This window comes from Palaemon carinicauda, chromosome 38, assembly GCF_036898095.1.
Source record: "Palaemon carinicauda isolate YSFRI2023 chromosome 38, ASM3689809v2, whole genome shotgun sequence".
Classification (NCBI taxonomy): Eukaryota; Metazoa; Arthropoda; class Malacostraca; order Decapoda; family Palaemonidae; genus Palaemon; species Palaemon carinicauda.
In genome coordinates this window covers 39,784,730-39,804,141 of record NC_090762.1, presented here as the reverse complement: position 1 = coordinate 39,804,141, position 19,412 = coordinate 39,784,730, and the positions used below count along the sequence as shown (strand labels likewise).

Sequence of the window (19,412 nt, the reverse complement as noted above, 5' to 3'; positions counted from 1 at the left end):
TTCTGATTTTTAGTGGTTACCTGAAAGTGCTAGGTTTGATGCCACTTCTGGAGACTCTGAAAAAGCTTTAGCCACTCTTCAAAAGATTGCGGATGAAAATGGTAAGTTAATATGTTAAATTGGTGCTTGACTCAGCTGATATGATTTTTTGGCTTAACTGAATTTTTTTTTCAAACTGCCAATGTAGGCAAGGCAAGTCTTCTTTTTCCCTTTCTTTGTCTAAAAAAAAAATATGCCTTTTGTAGGTGGCCAAAATCACTGTTGTTTCTATGGAACAGTTTCTTGAATATGATTTTCTGGCTCTTCTTAATTGACAAAATACTGTCCCTTTTATATCTATCACTTATATCTATTGCTTCTCTTTCTTTCTTAAGATGCAGTTTTGGTTGGAATTAACTCGAGTTTCTATGGTATACTTTGTTGAATAGGATTTTCTGGGTCTCATGAATTGTCAGTATACTGATCTTTTTATATCTCATTTTCTTCTCAAGATTCAGGTAGCTATATGTGATGTAAAACTTTAACTTGTGATTTTATTAAACTGTTTGATATAATATAGATATGTGTTTCTACACAAAATGCAAACCATCAATATTTAATCAGGTATATGACTTATAGCTGGAAATGGCTGTTAAACTTTTAACTAGGTGAACAACAGTTGACTGGTGGGTGGGAGGAAGGAGGCCTACTTTCCACCTGAAAGCCTTTCTGACGGGTATAGCAAACCTCACCTTGTCTTTGGTGGCAGCTCTTTACACATACTTTTCTTTGTCCTCAATCTGGTAAATTGATTTTTATTTTATTTTTTATTTTCAGTGTTTACCTTTTTGGTTTTGTGTAAGCTGAAACATTCTAAAATGTAAGCATGTGATGAAGTTTGTATTCTATAAGGATACAAACCTTCAGAATCAAGAGTGTTTTGTACCTTTGTAAAGGGGTGACTTTAAGCAGCCCTCTTTTGAAGTGTCATCCCCACTCTTCTAATGAAAAAGACTCAGAGCATAGCTCATTTCACTTTGTTATGATTTCCCTACCTTGGAAGGGAGTCATTGGCCAAGGTGTCATGGCCCCATTCTTATGAGCACTGAAGCACGACTTACTCTCCATCACTAGCAACAGAGAGGAAGGGTACATGGTACAGTACATCATGTGTCTTCTTTTACATGAATTGCTTCTGTAGTTTTGAAAGAGGTATTATCTGCACTTGTTACTGTTCCTGTGCATTTGTGTGCTGTGGATTGCCCTGCCGGTCAGTGACTGGTTCCTGTTCTAGTCTTCCGAGTATGGAATTGGACTTACCACACCAGCTCATCAGTGAGAGGGTACACTGTATCACTCTTCCCCTCTTGCACCAGGGACTCTTTCTCAGATTTGTAACAAAACCATTCAAGGCCCTATTCATCATCTGCATACTGGTTATACCTTCCTGGATTGATTTGGAGTGTAAGATTTCCTATTCTAGGGAGAGAAAACAAACCCAGAACTTGTTGACAAGCACATAATCTCTATTATTCTGCGGGAGAGAAAACTATTCTAGAGAGAGAAAACAAACCCAGAAATGGTTGACAAGCACATTATCTCTAGCCTTGGTATCAATTAGTCACTGTAGCACCTTTTCGGCAAAGAAACATTCTAGCTCTAAGTAGGCTGATTTGAGGTAGCGGTGGAATAGGATGGCGTTTATCGGTACTGTACTTCTTAGTCCAACATGCGGTATCCCTCATGAGCTCTAGTCTTCGAGGGAGACTGTGGCCAATGGGCTCTGGTTTAAGGACATTCCCGACCTTTTCCAAACCCCAGGAATGACCACTACCAGCTTTTTTTTCTCCAAAAGGGGTTGGACCCTGCTCTACATGTTGTTCCTCTTTCCCAGGCTCAGTCTAGTAGAAGTGATAGTCGAAAGTGGCTGTAGAGTGAAGCAGGGCGTACGTCAACTGCTGTCGGTGAGGCAGTACCTTGCCTTGCACATTCCCTCCCTCTTCCATCCAAATATGTTCCCTACAGTACCTATCTACCAGGTTCCATCTCTGGACATGCAACAGAGATTAAAGAAATCATGGATTTTTTCTTTGAAATTTACATACAATCTTCTCCTGTCTTATCCCAACAGGAGTGAACCACTTCTTGGTACTTGTCCAGTTGTGTTCAGTGGAAACTTTTGTACTGTACTTGCATCCAGAGAGAAAGACTTCATGCTTTTAGTGACTTAGGTGTTTGTAGGGTATGCAGGCCTTCTCTCTTTTTAAAAGCTCCTCTTTTGTTCCTCAGGTGTCCACACAAGTGTCTACCTGAATGTTTGTGCTTGGGCTACTTGGAATGACCACTTCAGTGTTTTTCCTAGACAAGGTAGATGATAGTGAATGAAGAGAGTCTTCTTGAAGGGAATTTTTTCCTTGAACTCGTTTGGACCTGATTTGACGACACATCATCACTATGTCATGGAGATAGGTTTCTGGTGCTAGTACAGGGTGTTGATGACATCAGAACTAAGGATGATCCTGGTGGCTCCAAGATAGTGGTATCCTGATCGGGTAGTTCTTCTAGTAAAGGTCCCGAGTGAATCCCCCCCCCCCCCCCCCCCGTGGTCCACACTCCTTTAATAAACGTACCTTTAAAGGTACCACCATTCCGTAAAGTCATTGGATTTTCATTGGTGGAGGCTATCCAGCATCTCTTCGAGTGAGAGACTTTACGTGAGACACTCCAAAAGGGATATCTGGATACCTGTGATGGTCCTTTGCTGCTTTTTATCAGGGAAAGTGAGCAGTTGGTGTCATAGAAGGGATACTTCTCTGGTCTGAGTAACTCCAGCTAAGATTGCAAGTTTGTATTTTTTAAATATTTTTATCTACAAAAATATCAAATCAATTATTGTGAAAATTTTAACAAGATAACTTTTATATACATAATTTTTTATATAAGGAAATTTGGAAATATTATTTTTCTTTTTAACCCATGAAGTGCTAGGGGAATGCTGCCAGAGGATGTTGGCCGCTTCATGAGTTTCGGGATTTTATCATAAAACTAATATTTTCTCATTTATTATGAACTTAGTTACACGATATTTATATATGAAAGGAAAGTCCTTGAAAAGGAGATTTATAACCAATTATTAAATCTCACAGAAGTGTGAAGAATATATCTTTAAAAAGTTGTTAATAATTAGAAATGATGAACACATGTAAAGAACTTTTTTTGTGTTTGATGGCTTGATAAAATAGGTTTTGATATATTTTAATTTTTTTTTTTATTCATGTCAGGATGTCAGGAAATTTGGGAACAATCATATGAAAATTTATAATGAATATACAAGAAATAATTGTGTTGAATGGATGTGTTAACACAGGTATCGCTCGACTTACGATCTATGCGACATACGACTATTCGACTTTACGACCATTTTTTCAGGGTGATGACGTCACAAGTTTATGGGAAATAAGACGAATATTTCCTTGAAAATAATCTATTTTCTTGTATACATATAAACTGATTTATCTTGGTAAATTATTATTTTCTTTTATTGTTAATATTCAGTATTTATTTTCAGTTAAAAAAAAAATTAAGAAAAGTTTTAATATCTGTCGAGTTCATTTTATGTCTGGTGACGTCACATCACCGGCGTAAAGCGTCCGGGCAATACAGTGAGTTCCTTCCCATAGTCTAACGATTAATATTAGTATTTCCATTATTGAAATATTAAATAACGATACAAAGTATTTTGAGGGTCTGTATCGGTTGTCATGAGTACTACGTAGCGTAAATTTGCCTGTACGCTACTTTAATCTCTGATAATGGATCGATGTTTATCTAAAGAAAATATACTAATAGGGCAAATATTTTCTTTTCATTTCTTGCGAGAAACAAAGAAAATTAATTTACATAATTTGCAAGTCATTCTTTGTCGAGTTTACTGTACGTCACGTGTCTTGTGACGTCATGTATCTGGCAGGAGCTCGCTGACAAACTGAATGATTTCCTTTCATTGTTACCGAGTAATCTTATTACAGCATTCCCATCATCGAAACACCCAGTAACGATATCAAGTGTTTTAGTGGTCTGTATCATTAGTTATAAGATTAGTATAACTTACCGTAAATTTAAGAAAAAAAGTCTGATGACGTCATATTTCTGGCGGAAGGCGAGAGGCAAATCAAGTGATTTCCTTCCGATGTGTTACTATTCCCATAATCGAAACATCGAATAATGATATATAGAATTTTTTAATAATTTTCAAAAAGAATATGAAGATACAACTGAATTAAAAACAAAATACAGAGAGAGAGAGAGAGAGAGAGAGAGAGAGAGAGAGAGAGAGAGAGAGAGAGCGTATTCCTTTTATAACTAATGATAAGGTCTATAAACGAACTGTATGGAAAATGTGATACCCAATAACATATTGGCGCTGATGTAATATGCATTATGAAGAAATTTCGAATACAGTGAACCCTCGTTTATCGCGGTAGATAGGTTCCAGACGCGGGTGCGATAGGTGAAAATCCGCGAAGTAGTGACATCATATTTACCTATTTATTTAACATGTATATTCGGACTTTTAAAACCTTCCCTTGTACGTAGTACTGTTAACAAACCACCCTTTAATGTACAGAACACTTAATGCATGTACTACAGCACCCTAAACTAAAACAGGCACAAATATTAAAGGCGATTTTATATCATGCGTTTCCTAAACACCTAAAAAGCACGATAAAAAATGGCAACCAATGTTTTGTTTACGTTCATCTCTGATCATAATGAAGAAACAAACTCATTTAGTGTACAGTACACATAAATGTATAGGTTAGTTTTTGCATCGATTATATTGATTATACAGTACTGTACTGTATGTTGATTTGTTTATTACCAATGTTTTAGTTTACGTATTTTTCTTAGGACTTCCAAATGAAATGTTTTTCTTTATGACGCCGCCTGAAACGACGGCGTGTACGCTCAGTAAACAACCACGCTCAGAACAAACAAGGCATTTAACGCGCATGATGATAGTGATAAATAATGATACAGTACATACAGTATTTACAGTAAAAGCATTTACAAAATATGTTACCTTACAAATATAAATTATACAGTATTGTACGTAGCAAAGCAGGAAAACAATTAACGAGAGAGAGAGAGAGAGAGAGAGAGAGAGAGAGAGAGAGAGAGAGAGAGAGAGAGAGAGAGAGAGAGATTGTTTTACGTACGTAAATGTAAATTTTAAACAAAAAAAATATGATAGGTTACAACATGTAGACTTTTAAAACCTTCCCTTTAACTTAATGCATACAGTACGTACAGTACTAAACTATAAAACAGGCACAAATACAGTTTTAGAATGTACAGTAAGAATATTAAAGTAAAAAATAAAGATTGTTACTGTACTCACCACGAAAGAAGTTGAAGAAAAACTTGAATGGTGATGGCGATGAATTTGCTGCACAGTAGAAATGATGATGATGAAGCTGATGATGTGTTCTACTGTGCAGCCAATGATAGTATTTTACGTCTCTTCAGACGGAGGTGTCTTTTCCTGGGACACCTCTTCAACTTCTTCCTGGGAAACTTCAATTTCTTCCGAAGGCGTACTAGCAGGAGGAACTGGCTCTTTTTTGCGAGGCTGGAAGAACATTGTGATCGGAAGTTGTTGCCGCTGCTTCTTTTTTCGATCCAAGAGCATTTTGTAGGGAGTCATTATGTCATCAACCTTGTTGCAGAATTGCATCGAGCGAACCATATCCTCGTCCCACTCTTGCAACATTTCTTTCAACTCCTTCGCATGGTTGCAGGCCTTGGCAAGCCGTTCTAATGTTAAGCCCATTTCTTCGACATTTTCTTGGGTCTCTTCCTGGGTATCACTCTCTTCCTCACTTGCCGATTTCGTCAGGTCTTCGAGGTCTGCGTCAGTTAGGGGCTGGGAATGGCAGTCCAACAACTCGTCGACGTCTTCAGTCGTCATGTCGCCAAACCCGTCACCTCCAATTATGGCAGCCAACTGCACAGATTTCCGTATTGCAGAGTGTTGGATTTCCGACGGAGTAAATCCCTTGTCGTCGTAAACAATATCGGGCCACAACTTCTTCCAGCTCGCATTCACGGTTGCAGGTTTCATCTCTTGAAGTGCTTTCTGAATATTCTGCAGGCACGTGGCTATGGTGTACTGCCGCCAGTACGCCTTCAAGTTGAAATCTTCATCCTCGTCATCTTGGGCAGCATCCACACGCAACGAGGTCCGCCAAGGTATTCTTCGTGTAGAGGGCCTTGAACGCCCTGATAACCCCCTGGTCCATCGGTTGAATTAATGACGTGGTGTTGGGTGGCAGGAACTCAACCTGAATGCCCTCATGCGACAGGTCAGTTGCGTGTCCACCAGCGTTATCCATAAGGAGAAGGATCTTGAATGGCAAGCCCTTCTCAAAGAGATATTTACTGACTTGCGGGATAAAACACTGGTGGAACCAGTTGGAGGTCAGCATCTTCGTAATCCATGCTTTTTTATTATGCATCCAGTACACGGGAAGGAGATTCTTATTTTTATTTTTCAAAGCGCGAGGATTTTTCGACTTATAAATAAGCCCCGGCTTTAACAAAAATCCAGCAGCATTGCCACACATCACGAGGGTAACGCGATCCTTGAATGCCTTAAAGCCAGAGGCTTTGGCTTCCTCTTTGAACAGGAAAGTTCGCGACGGCATTCTCTTCCAAAACAAGCCAGTCTCATCCATATTAAAGACTTGTTCCGGCTTGTATCCACCTTCGGCGATAATATTCTTGAACGTCTGGTTCACGTAAGTTTCAGCAGCGGCAGTGTCAGCGGAAGCAGACTCCCCATGCAGGGAAACGCTTTTCAGGGCGAAGCGTTTCTGAAACTTCGCGAACCATCCTTTGCTTGCGGAAAAACGTTTCTGAGGCTGGGAATCAGTGGATGTCCCTGGTTGAGGATCATCTGCATCATCATCATCTTCAGCATGGTTGCCGTCGTCGTCTTAGGTTCCTTTGCAGCAAAATTCTCATATAAACTCAAAGCCTTTGTTTGGATGGTGTTCGTATCCAACGCTATGTTCTTCTTCCGGCAGTCGGCAATCCACACAGCTAAAGCACCTTCCATGCGTACGATCGTTTTATTACGCGTTGTAACGACTCGCTTCGCTGATCTGCTAAAGGTGATTGCAGCCGTCTTTCTAATGTTCGCCTCGTCCTTTTTGATATAGCGAACGGTGGATTCGTTGATGCCAAAATGGCGGCCGGTGGCCGCGTAACTTCTACCATCTTTTAACATGTCGAGAAGCGTAACCTTCTCAGCTATCGTCATCATCCTTCGGTGGCGTTTAGGCTCACTACCAGCCTTAAGAGAAGCAGAACGCTTGGGAGCCATTACAGTAGGATTTACGTACAGTACTGTAACAAAAAGTTCAACTTAAAAAGGTCGCACACAGCACAGATTAAACTTCACAAACTTAAGAACGTCTACTCAGCGATACGCGGTAACAGAGAGTGAACGATCCAGCCCCGCGAGAACTTTGATGCTGCGGGTAGAAGATGCGGGCAAAACACCAATCACAGGCTAGATAACAAAACTTGAGTTCTGATTCGTCATTTATCAGCGCTTGAACCAATCACAACCCGTCTTACAGTACTATGATGCGTTGGTTACCTACTCATAGAAGATGCCCCGCGCATACTGAACGTACGTAGATTAAGTACAATACCGTAATAATAATAAATACAGTGAACCCTCGTTTATCGCGGTAGATAGGTTCCAGTCGCGGCCGCGATAGGTGAAAATCCGCGAAGTAGTGACACCATATTTACCTATTTATTCAACATGTATATTCAGACTTTTAAAACCTTCCCTTGTACGTAGTACTGTTAACAAACTACCCTTTAATTTACAGAACACTTAATGCATGTACTACAGTACCCTAAACTGAAACAGGCACAAATATTAAAGGTGATTTTATATCATGCATTTCCTAAACATGCTAAAAAGCACGATAAAAAATGACCACCAATGTTTTGTTTACATTTATCTCTGATCATAATGTAGAAACAAACTGGAGGTAGAGCTTTGCTTATCACCCAGACATATTTCCCATACTTTTCCCTTAGAACTACATCACATCTTCCTACTTTAGATATATATATATATATATATATATATATATATATATATATATATATATATATATATATATATATATGTGTGTGTGTGTATATATATATATATATATATATATATGTATATATATATTTATATGTATACACATATACATACCTACTTATATACATAAATACATGCATACATATATATATATATATATATATATATATATATATATATATATATATATATATATATATATATATATATATATATATATATATATATATATATACTGTATATATATGGGTTATGGAAAAAATCCGCGAAGTGGTGAATCCGCGATGGTCGAACCGCGAAGTAGCGAGGGTTCACTGTAATGATAATAATACTGTACAGTAATAATAATAATAATAATGATAATAATAATAACAATAATAATTTTATTAACAACAACAATAATAATAATAATAACAATAATAATAATACACACTTTACGTACGCTATTTTACGCCTCTCTCTCTCTCTCTCTCTCTCTCTCTCTCTCTCTCTCTCTCTCTCTCTCTCTCTCTCTCTCGTACGCTTATTCGAAATGTGATTTTTGCAACAAAGAATATTATTGGATGCAGTACTGTACTACGTACGTATACATACAAAAGATTCATGGAAAAGAAGCACATCCATTACAGTACACACCATTCTAATATGGTATGACTGCATCTGATTTGCGTTTCATGTTCGATTTAATTTTACTACGTACTGAATTATCGTATGATCACATTCTCTTTTCGTGTTTTATTTCTTTCTGTGCTGAATTATATATCATATGTAATGCAATGAACAATCAGTAAGAGCAGATATTACTAATTACAGTATTAATGGAATTACAGGTAACAAAATATCGTATTTGGGGGTCTTCAGATTTCGCGGTATTTTCGAATTTTCCGGAAAATCCGCGATATGTATATATATATATGGGTTATGGAAAAACCCCGCGAAGTGGTGAATCCGCGATTGTCGAACCGCGAAGTAGCGAGGGTTCACTGTATCAAGAAAATTATATAAATTAGTGTTATTCGCACTACAGTATACATATGTGCTCATAATAGTAATACGGCTGCGTGACCTTGAGATCAGCTGATGCCAACCGAAAGTAAATCAAAAGCATTTGTTGATTATTGATATGCTCAAAAAATTGAAAAATAAAATATAACGTGCTTTAATAAACCACAATTAAACACAGTAATGTCTAATGAAATATAAAGGCTTAATATTTAACTAGAATAATGTATGAAGCTTTAAAAATGAACTACCCGTATGCGATTGCGAGAGCGAGCACACACACACACACGCACAGAAAGAGCTACAACGATTTCGCATTATACCTAATGATTAGACGAACTGTATGAAAACTGATTTCCTGTAACATATTGGCGTTGATGTAATATTCATCATGAAGATATTTCTAACAAGTTAAGAAATGATAAAAAAAAATATGCCATACGTATGTACGCCTTATATTGATACGGTAGGTAGCGGCACTTTCAGATCAGCTGATCATAACCAAAGGTAAACAAAATTTTCAGTACTCGATTGTAAAATGCTTCAAAAATTGATAAATAGAATACAAAAATGCATTTATAGAGCATATGATATCCTATGAAACAAGAAAATGGAATAATGATAGACAGTAAGAAAATATTGACAAAATATGATCCAGATGATTGCCGAATCATAGCGTATCAAAATAAATTACGGAAACTTCACTTTTCTAGTTCGACATACGGTGAACTCTACTTGCGACTCATCTCTTGGTCCCTATCTCGGTCGTAATTCGGCGACTACCTGTATGTATATTTGTAAGTGAGTATTTGCATACTCAAACTCCTACCAATACTATTATTACCTACCTAATGAAACAAGACAAAATAACCATATGTAAAAAATATATGAAAACTATTTATATTTGTATACTACATATTTTAAGACTTCAATTTTGTTTTATGCATCCTGTTTAGATCCCTTTTTTAGGCAGATTCATTCGTACTCATAAATTTTACCGATTGCATTTGGACATTCGTCACTTTCATCAATTGATATGTGACAATCAATGCCATTGTTAATGTCAAAGTCACTAGTATATGATGAAGAATCAATATCATCATCATGAAAGGCTATTCTAATGAATAAAAACAGAAAATACAGTAATGATAAAATGTGTTGGAAATGAAAAACATTCTTACCGCTAACACATAAACATATGTCGATAGCTCCACCCATTCCCTGAAGTTGATATTACCTTTTCCCTATTATTTTATGTAAAACATCTTAATATCTGGTAACTCTTTCCTCCAGCTGCAAGCTGATTGGTTAAAGAATATATCTAAGACACTTAGCTAATCCCAGCAGGCCCGAGAGAGAATCCCACAAACTTTGAAAAAGAAGCATCAATGATATTGATGTTGTCCTTTGACAGCTCATAATGCGTCAATGAAATTGACGTGTAGCACATTTTGTGCTAAAGATTTTGTTTTTGTTTATTAGAAATTTTAGAACTAGAATATTTCATGAAAAATTAAATTTGCTTCTTAACAAAAATCTATCATGACATTAAATCATATTTTTTCTTCTCTCTCTGATAATATATTTATTTTTAGAATAAAATAACAAATAATAGAGATTGATAAATTTATATATGGACAAACATGTTTTGGAGATAGGCATGTCCAAAGGTTTGTTATGCAATTTTGGTTTTCAAACAAATTAAAGTAATAACATTAAAGTTACCTCACGTGTGGTTTACTTGCAGCTGTGTTATATGTTCCATCTGTTACATTGTTCATTTGTGCAATATGGCTCCTGGCTTCTCCTCCCACGGGCAGTGAATAAGCTGATACTTCACCCATTATGCCATGACCATCAGAGTTCAGTTCTAAATTTTCATGCTGAATGAAGCTTCCTACTTTGTACATTTATTGCTTTTGTCATGTTTATTGGAATTTTATAACAAGGCAAAACACTTGTGAAAATGTGGCAGAATGACCGTGTTCTCGATAGTAAAAGTGATGTAATTGCTCTCAAGTATCTATGGGGTAACTCACTCAAGTAAGTTGTGTCATAATTTTTTGAAGTTTGGTAACTCTCCTATATAGTTGCATGCTTCAGACATATGGGGAAAACTTAGTATTTATTATGAATATACCAAAATGACCATACAACAAATGATACAACGGTCAGTTACAAATGCAGACAACATAGATAGGATGATGTCATAAGAAAAAAACTATATTTCTGTTATTTATCAAGGTAATCAAATGAAATTCCTTGGCGTATTATACTTTAATTCTTATCCATGTACATCAAGTAACTAATTTATTGAAGTCTAAAAATGATCAGGAAAAATCTTGGAGACTGGTCCCCTTAAATTGAGTTCCCATCTCAACAACTCAGCCCTAATCTTAATGGCAAGAGGTGCTTTCTGTGAAAGGTGGGTGGATGGTCTTTCCATCATGCCACCTCATGGTTAACCAACAATTTAATGACTTCCAGCACTGCTAAAGACATATCCCAATTAAAGGACTCGGGTTTGTGTAGGTAGGAAAAATTCAAATTTGTTACATTTTTTACTTTCGCTAATCTTCAGTCCTCTTTTTTTTCTTTCTAATTTTTCTATTTTTAAATATCTAAAACTTATTCCTTAAATTCTTTTAACATTAGGTCATCTACTGAAAGTAGCTCCCAGGAGTGTGCCTTTCTTCAGACATATGCAGTTACCTCCAGAATTGTTATATTCGGCTCTTAATTGGCTATATATTCTGTCTTTCTCTTCATTAATTTAAAAAAAAAAAAAAAAATCAAGTACTTTTTGGTACAAAACTAGTCTTTTCAACTATTCCATGTTTACTAGGAATTTTTTTATGAGAACAATGTGGTTATTTTAAATGGTTGAAGATTTTGTTTAAGACCAAACATGATAATGACATCAATAAAAGGTGCAAGGAACAGTACCCCTAAAAGTATCTGTAGCTTCAGTTCTTTTATATGTTGAAAATTGGTATGTGTTAAGTTACAAACGATTATTTTATAAAGAGAAAAATACATCATTTTATTATATTAATATATTTTTTAATTGATTAGCTTTCTTTTATGGATTAATTTTCACTACTGTTTTTAATTTGTTAATTTATTTTCTAGGAAAACCTATGTTGTTAGGAAGGCTAATTGTTGATGATGTTGCTCAGATGAATCGTGGAAGGATAAGAGATTTGCTTGTGCAAGATCTCAAGTGGACAACACTGCTTTTGTGGTTCATATGGTAAGCATTATTTTCAGAATTGCACGTTTCATCTTAAAAGAGCCGTAAATCATCCAAGTTCTTGTTATTTGTGTCAGCATTGTGTTTTTTGTGCAATGTAGTTATAGATATCGGAACTGTGGCTCTGCTCTGCCTACAAGCAATGATAAGGTATTATTTTTGTTTATTCCATCTCTTATCTTGTAGCTGAATAATTATTGTTGATGGAAGTAAAGACTTCATTATACCTTGTGAAAGCTTTATTGCTAGGATTCTTTACTACATAGCTACTGCTAAATGACTCACTAATGACTGGCATCACGTAAACAATAAAATGCATAAGCAATTGAATATGAATAAATGAGAATTGAGTGCTGTATAAATGTATAAAAGAATCCTATCCTATTACTGATCATAAACTATTCATTAGGTAGTTTATACAAAATCTAATACTGAGGTGTAATCACTTACATAATTAATGTCATACTTTTAGGGATGCAGTGATGGTACACGTAATATGCGTAGCACTATGATTTTACATAAGCTTCATGTATAACTTGTGATTCCTTGCAAGTCGAAGTCACTTATATAATGGTCTCCTCCCTCTTTACTTGATATTGTATAAAAAACTTTACAAATCTAATCTTTCAGGAGGATTCCCTCTATTTATCTTCTTGGGAAATATTCTAACATCATTCAGAATTAGTGTAAGAACAGAATCTGGTTGAACATGATGAATAATTGGTACTGTACTTGTTCCTTCACAAATACAAACGTTTGTTCTTTACATAAGAGATATGATTCAGTATTGAGCTGGTTTATCCATGAAAACTTTCACGCGAGGTGTCAGCAAACCTCTGCTAGTTAGTGGGGGATCTACTGTACCAACCACCCTGCACACAAACTCAAGACGTTCTCCTTTCTCTCTCTTAGATTACTTACCTAATTCATTAACCATATTAACTTTACCTTCTCTTTTTCTTTATCAGGTGTGCTAGTTCTTGAGAAACTACAAGTATGCTGGGTTATTCAGGCATATCAGGCCACTCTTGCGGTACCCTTATGTCAGCAAAGGAGGTGGATCCCCACCGACTTTGTCGTGTGTGCAGACGACACTGCTACATGGAGGTTTCTCCTTGCGTTTAGTGTTGGGAGTGGCTATCCTCCCAGTGGGAGTGGTACAATGAACATAGGAGGAAGGAGGGGTCATCCTTAAAGTCAAAGAAATCTTGACTGCTTTCTCCTGAGGCTAGTACAGTACTATCCCATCTGTTTCTTCCTATTTGGCTTCCTCTGGGGCCAGTCTGACAAGAGTGATATCCATTTAACCCCGGGACAACCTTTTGATCAGGAAAACCCCATAGCTTCCCCTTGAAGGGAGTCTAGCTCTTTTGATGCTCTACGTCACTTGTGCCCATCCATGGGGTTGTCAGGTTCCCCCCCCCCCCCCACTAAGGAATGTGTTTTGGAGGTGTTGATGTTAAGGTCACAGCAAGAGTGCACAGCTACCTCTGTAGGACTTAGCCTTGGTCTCCTCCCCCCTCCAGCTGCTGGAGGGTAGTCGTTTTCAGTGTGTCTCGTGTCACTATCGAGGACCTTGGGAGTTGTTCGTTTCGGAAGCATCATTGCATTTTAGAAAATTACGATTATTTTAATAGTTAATTGCGCTTTAATAAAACATTTATGTGCTTTGGTTTTAAATTCCAGGTGTACATACATACATATACCAAGGCACTTCCCTCAATTTTGGGGGGTAGCCGATACAAACAAATGAAAAAAAGGGAACCTTTCCTCTCTACGCTCCTCCCAGCCTGACAAGGGACTCAACCAAGTTCGGTTGGTACTGCTAGGGTGCCACAGCCCACCCTCCCCCGTTATCCACCAGAGACGAAGCTTTATAACGCTGAATCCCCTATTGCTTTCTTCACTCCATCCATCCACCCAAACCTTGGCCTCCCTCTTGTACTTTTCCCATCAACTCTTGCATTCATCATGTTCTTTAGCAGACAACCATTTTCCATTCTCTCAACATGGCCAAACCACCTCAATACATTCATATCCACTCTAATTGCTACCTCATTTCTTACACCCGTTCTCACCCTCACTACTTTGTTCCTGACCCTTTCTACTTGAGATGCACCAGTCATACTCCTCAAACACTTCATCTCAAACATGATTTATAATTATTTATGATAATGGCTATAAACATACTGTATGAAAACTATGAAATCCTGTAGCATATTGGTGCTTATGTAATATTCATCATGATGATATTTTGAATAACTTGAGAAATTATATAAACAGTACGCATTCTCTCGATACACTAGCAGGACCTTCAGATCAGCTGGTCACAATCAAAGGTAAACAAAAAAGTTAGTAATTGTCGATTGTTAAAATACTTCCGAAATTGAAAAATAGAATACAAGAGTGCTTTAATAGAGCATAGGATATCCAATGAAACAAGAAAATGAAATGATTATACACAGTAAGAAAATATTGATAAAATATGACTTAGATGATTGATGAATCATGACGCATCAAAATAAATCTACGGAAACTTCGATTTTTAAGTTCGCCATACGCCTAGATCGACAGACAACGAGTCTCAGTTCCTATCTCGGTCGTAAGTCGACGACTACCTGTATCATTTGTTATTTAAAATACTAATCTAAATAGTTTTACTGTATTTGAAATAATCCTCTATTTTATTTACTGATCAGTTTAATTGCATATAGAGGTTTACCAGAGTTTCATCCATGTTGCCGATACATGGTAATTTATAGTTTTTAGCTCGTATTATATCATGTTGTAACAAAACTATTTTCTCGATTTTTAGATGCTTTGCCACGTTATCCTCTAAATTTGACCATTTAAGTTTAATTACACAATTTGCACATGTATAAGTGCCCACAAATTAATTTTTGTTACCTCCGGTTTAGGACACGGCTTTCCCCGATTCCAAACAGAATAAAGGCAAATGAATATTGTTTGTTACCTTCAGCTTCAACTTTTTATATTCGGCCTTGTTTCCTCAAGGATCTCTTCTCCATAGTAAATAAGAGCAATTGTTTACGATCGTACAATGGTTGAAATACAGTGATACCTTGGTAGACGAACGACGACTCTAAATTCGTACAAATCGTCGTTCGACCAAAAAATTGAGTAATTTTTGCTGCGGTGTTCGAACAAAAATTAGCAACTTGAACACAGCCGAACGCATGGCCGAGTGAGATGAGCGGCCATCTCGGCTACTCTCGCCCAGTGGGGTAGCATCATTTCAAGAGAGATCGTCAGTTTGACAACACTTGTTGAGAATTTATTGTGATTTAGTGCGTTTTATTGTCCTTTTTTACCAATAATAATGGGCCCCAAGAAAGTTAGTGATAAGGGGAAGGAAAAGAGGAAAACAGTGAGAACAGTGATCGAGTTGAAGAAGGAAATTATTGCGAAATACGAGAATGGTGTACGAGTGTCTGATCTAGCCTTATAGTATGGCATGGCGAAGTCGAACATTTCGACCTTTTTGAAAAATAAGGAAGTGATAAAGAAAGCCAATGATGTTGCACAGGGAGTGACAGCAATTAGTAAGTAAAGGCCACAGTAATTGAGATAATGGAAAAGTTGCTCCTTATATTTGTTAAAGAAAAGCAGTTGGCTGGGGAAACTATAAGTGAAGCTTTCATTTGCGAGAAAGCTCTTCATGTTTGAAGAATTAGTGAATAAAAGTGCCAGTACTAGTGAAAGTGATTCGTCATTTACTTTTAAAGCAAGCAGGGGCTGGTTCAAGAAATTCAGGAACAGAACTGGTATTCACTGTATGATTAGGCATCGGGAGGCAGCCAGTTCGGATCAGGTTGCGGCTGAAAAATACGTTGGCGAATTCGATCGATACATTAAGGAACACAATTTTATCCCACAGCAAATCTTCAATTGCGATGAGACCGGGTTATTTTGGAAGAAAATGTCGGCCAATCCTACATTACCAAGGACAAGACGAAGATGCCAGGTCACAAGCCAATGAAAGATAGACTGATGTTGCTGCTGTGCACCAATGCCAGGGGCGATTGCAAGATTAAACCCTTGTTAGTTTACCATTCGGACAACCCCTGGGTCTTCAAAAGAAACAATATCTTGAAAAGATGTGGCGCACTAACACTAAATCTTGGGTCACAAGACAATTCTTTAGTGAGTGAATCAATGAAGTGTTTGCCCCCCAGGTTAAGGCATACCTGACTGAAAAGAACTTGCCATTGAACTGTCTTCTGGTGGTGGACAGTGCTCCTGCACACCCTCCAGGTCTAGAGGAAGACTTAAAAGAAGAGTACAGTTTTATCAAGATTAAATTCCTGCCCCCCAATACTACTCCCATACTCCAGCCCATGGACCAACAGGTAATTTCAAAGTTTAAAAAACTGTAAACCAAGGCCCTTTTTTCGAAAGTGTTTTGAGGTGACTAGTGATACACAGTTGACCTTGAAGGAATTCTGGAAGGATCACTTCAGCATACTCAACTGTGTGAACATCGATTTACCAAGCTTGGCGTGGTGTGACCTATAGGACATTGACCTCTGCCTGGTGAAAGCTGTGGCCATCATGTGTAACAGAGAGGGAATTTGAGGGTTTCCAATCAGAGGCTGGTTCAAGCACTGCTACTGTTATTTCTGAGGACACTGGTGTGGTTGATGAAATTGTTGGCATGGGCAGGAGTATGGGGCTTGAGGTCAACAGGGAAGATATTGATGAACTTGTTGATAGCCACTCTACTGAGTTGACCGCTGAAGAATTGTTGCACCTGCAACAACAGCAGCAGGATTTGATTGGGGAGCTGGAATCCTCAGAAGATGAGGATTTAAGAGAGAAGGTTCCGAGTTCAGTGATATATGACATGTGTTGGAAGTGGGGAGAGTTGCAGGCTTTTGTGGAAAAATATTACCCAGAAACAGCTGTAGCAAACAGGGCAGTGAACATCTTTAATGATAATGTTATGCTCACTTTAGAAGAATAGTTCAGAAGAGAAAGAAGCACCTGACAATTGACATGTTTTTCATAAAAGAAAAGAGAGCTGTTACATCCCACCCTGATTCCCCTCCAAAGAAGAGAGACAGAAGAGAAAAAACCCTGAAGGAGATTTGCCCGACCTTTTACTGCAGAGAAAAAAAAAAAAACCCTGAAGAACTACCCAGCCACTTCATGGAAGGGGACTCTCCTTCCAAGCAGTAACCTCCCCCTTCCATCCTCTCCACATCCATTCCTGTATGCCATCAAACCACTGCTCAAAGGTACAGTAAATGGTTTAAAATTGTTTTATAGGGCTTTCCAACCAATTTCGTACACATTTAAATAATTATTGTTGTTTAGGTACATGTTTTATTATTATTTTGGCCATTTTGGAATGCGTAGGAACGTATGAAAATAAATACTATTATTTCCTATGGGAATAAAGGTTTCGGTACTCGAACAAATCGGTGGTCGAACACTAATCCCGAACGGATTATGGTCGAGTACCGAGGTATCACTGTACAAGCTAAACAGCTGCTATCCGATCCGAGTGGAACAGTAGATTTTTGTTCAGTTGTTATTGTGGCTGTATGCATTTACATAATGATGAAAACCAAATTAACAATACTTTTATCCTTCTCTTTTACTCATTTAACTTAATGAAGTACTGTAGAAGATGGCAAAAAGTAATGGAGTAAAGACGTTATTATATTGTAATTTGATTTCTCAAATAAATGAACTTGAAGGATATATGGTGAAATCATATTTTATTGTTGAAAATCTTTGGGTTGCACTTCACAAGATTGGCAGTGACAACATTTGTTTTGATAGTGTAAACTTAGGTTCAACCCCGGTCATATGCTGAGTACATTCTCTCTCTCTCTCTCTCTCTAAGTATACTATGCCTCATAAAAGTAAACGCAATGTAAACAAACTTCATAATAGAAATTTGTCTGCTTTTAATTATACATTTTATGTGTTTTTAATATCACTTGATGATTTTTGGTATTACTTTTTTATTTTAATAATGTGCAGTGTGATTTTCCAATTACTAATGCTTAATTTCATGATTTGACTTGAGCTTTTTAACATTATGCTCTATCCCATTGGTGATTTTCAACTCTAAATTTTACATTTTGATTATTTGTTGCCAATAACTAACTCTAAATTTCATATTTTGAGCTGTACAATATTACTTTGTGATTTTTAGTACCGAGTTTCACGCGACTTTTGCTCTTTAACATTACTCTTCCTAGTATTTGGCAATATTTCGTGGTTACAAAATTTGATGTCAGATTTCATATTTATGCGTTGTATGAAATTCAAGAATACTAAACACATGTATAATAAGAATTGATTGTACCGGGTTCTCCGTTTTTTGGGGGCCATGTCAATGGGAAAAGAAGTTAGAGAACTTTCCCTTGCTCAAGATTCCTCTCCTCTCCCTCAAGGAGTAGGATCAACGAAGATACATACATACATACATATACCAAGGCACTTCCCCCAATTTTGGTGGTTAGCCGACATCAAACAAATGAAACAAAAAGGGGACCTCTCCTCTCAACGTTCCTCCCAGCCTGACAAGGGACTCAACCGAGTTCGGCTGGTACTGCTAGGGTGCCACAGCCCACCCTCCCCCGTTATCGACCACAGATGAAGCTTCATAATGCTGAATCCCCTACAGCTGCTACCTCCGCGGTCATCTAAGGCACCGGAGGAAGCAGCAGGGCCTACCGGAACTGCATCACAATCGCTCGCCATTCATTCCTATTTCTAGCACGCTCTCTTGCCTCTCTCACATCTATCCTCCTATCACCCAGAGCTTTCTTCACTCCATCCATCCACCCAAACCTTGGCCTTCCTCTTGTACTTCTCCCATCAACTCTTGCATTCATCACCTTCTTTAGCAGATAGTTAATTTCTCCCTTCTTCTCGAGAGAGACCTATCCAGACCAAACACTGAACCTGATAGACCTATCCTGACCGAACACTGAACCTGGTTTTTACTCCGTAGGGGAGGAAAGGATT

The 19,412-nt window shown here is 37.5% G+C and overlaps 1 protein-coding gene across 3 annotated transcripts in view; it reads left to right on the top strand.

Annotated features, from left to right (window-relative positions):
- The window catches only part of LOC137630572 (synaptic vesicle 2-related protein), a 115,644-nt gene that overhangs the window by 65,181 nt on the left and 31,051 nt on the right, over positions 1-19,412 (top strand). For all 3 annotated transcript variants that reach the window (XR_011041734.1, XM_068362105.1, XM_068362106.1), the window contains exons 8-9: positions 14-101; positions 12,287-12,407. Coding sequence is in view for 2 of the 3 variants with exons in the window: in XM_068362105.1 (XP_068218206.1) it covers positions 14-101; positions 12,287-12,407 (209 nt within the window). In the remaining variant the exon portion in view is untranslated. The remainder of the gene's footprint in view (positions 1-13; positions 102-12,286; positions 12,408-19,412) is intronic.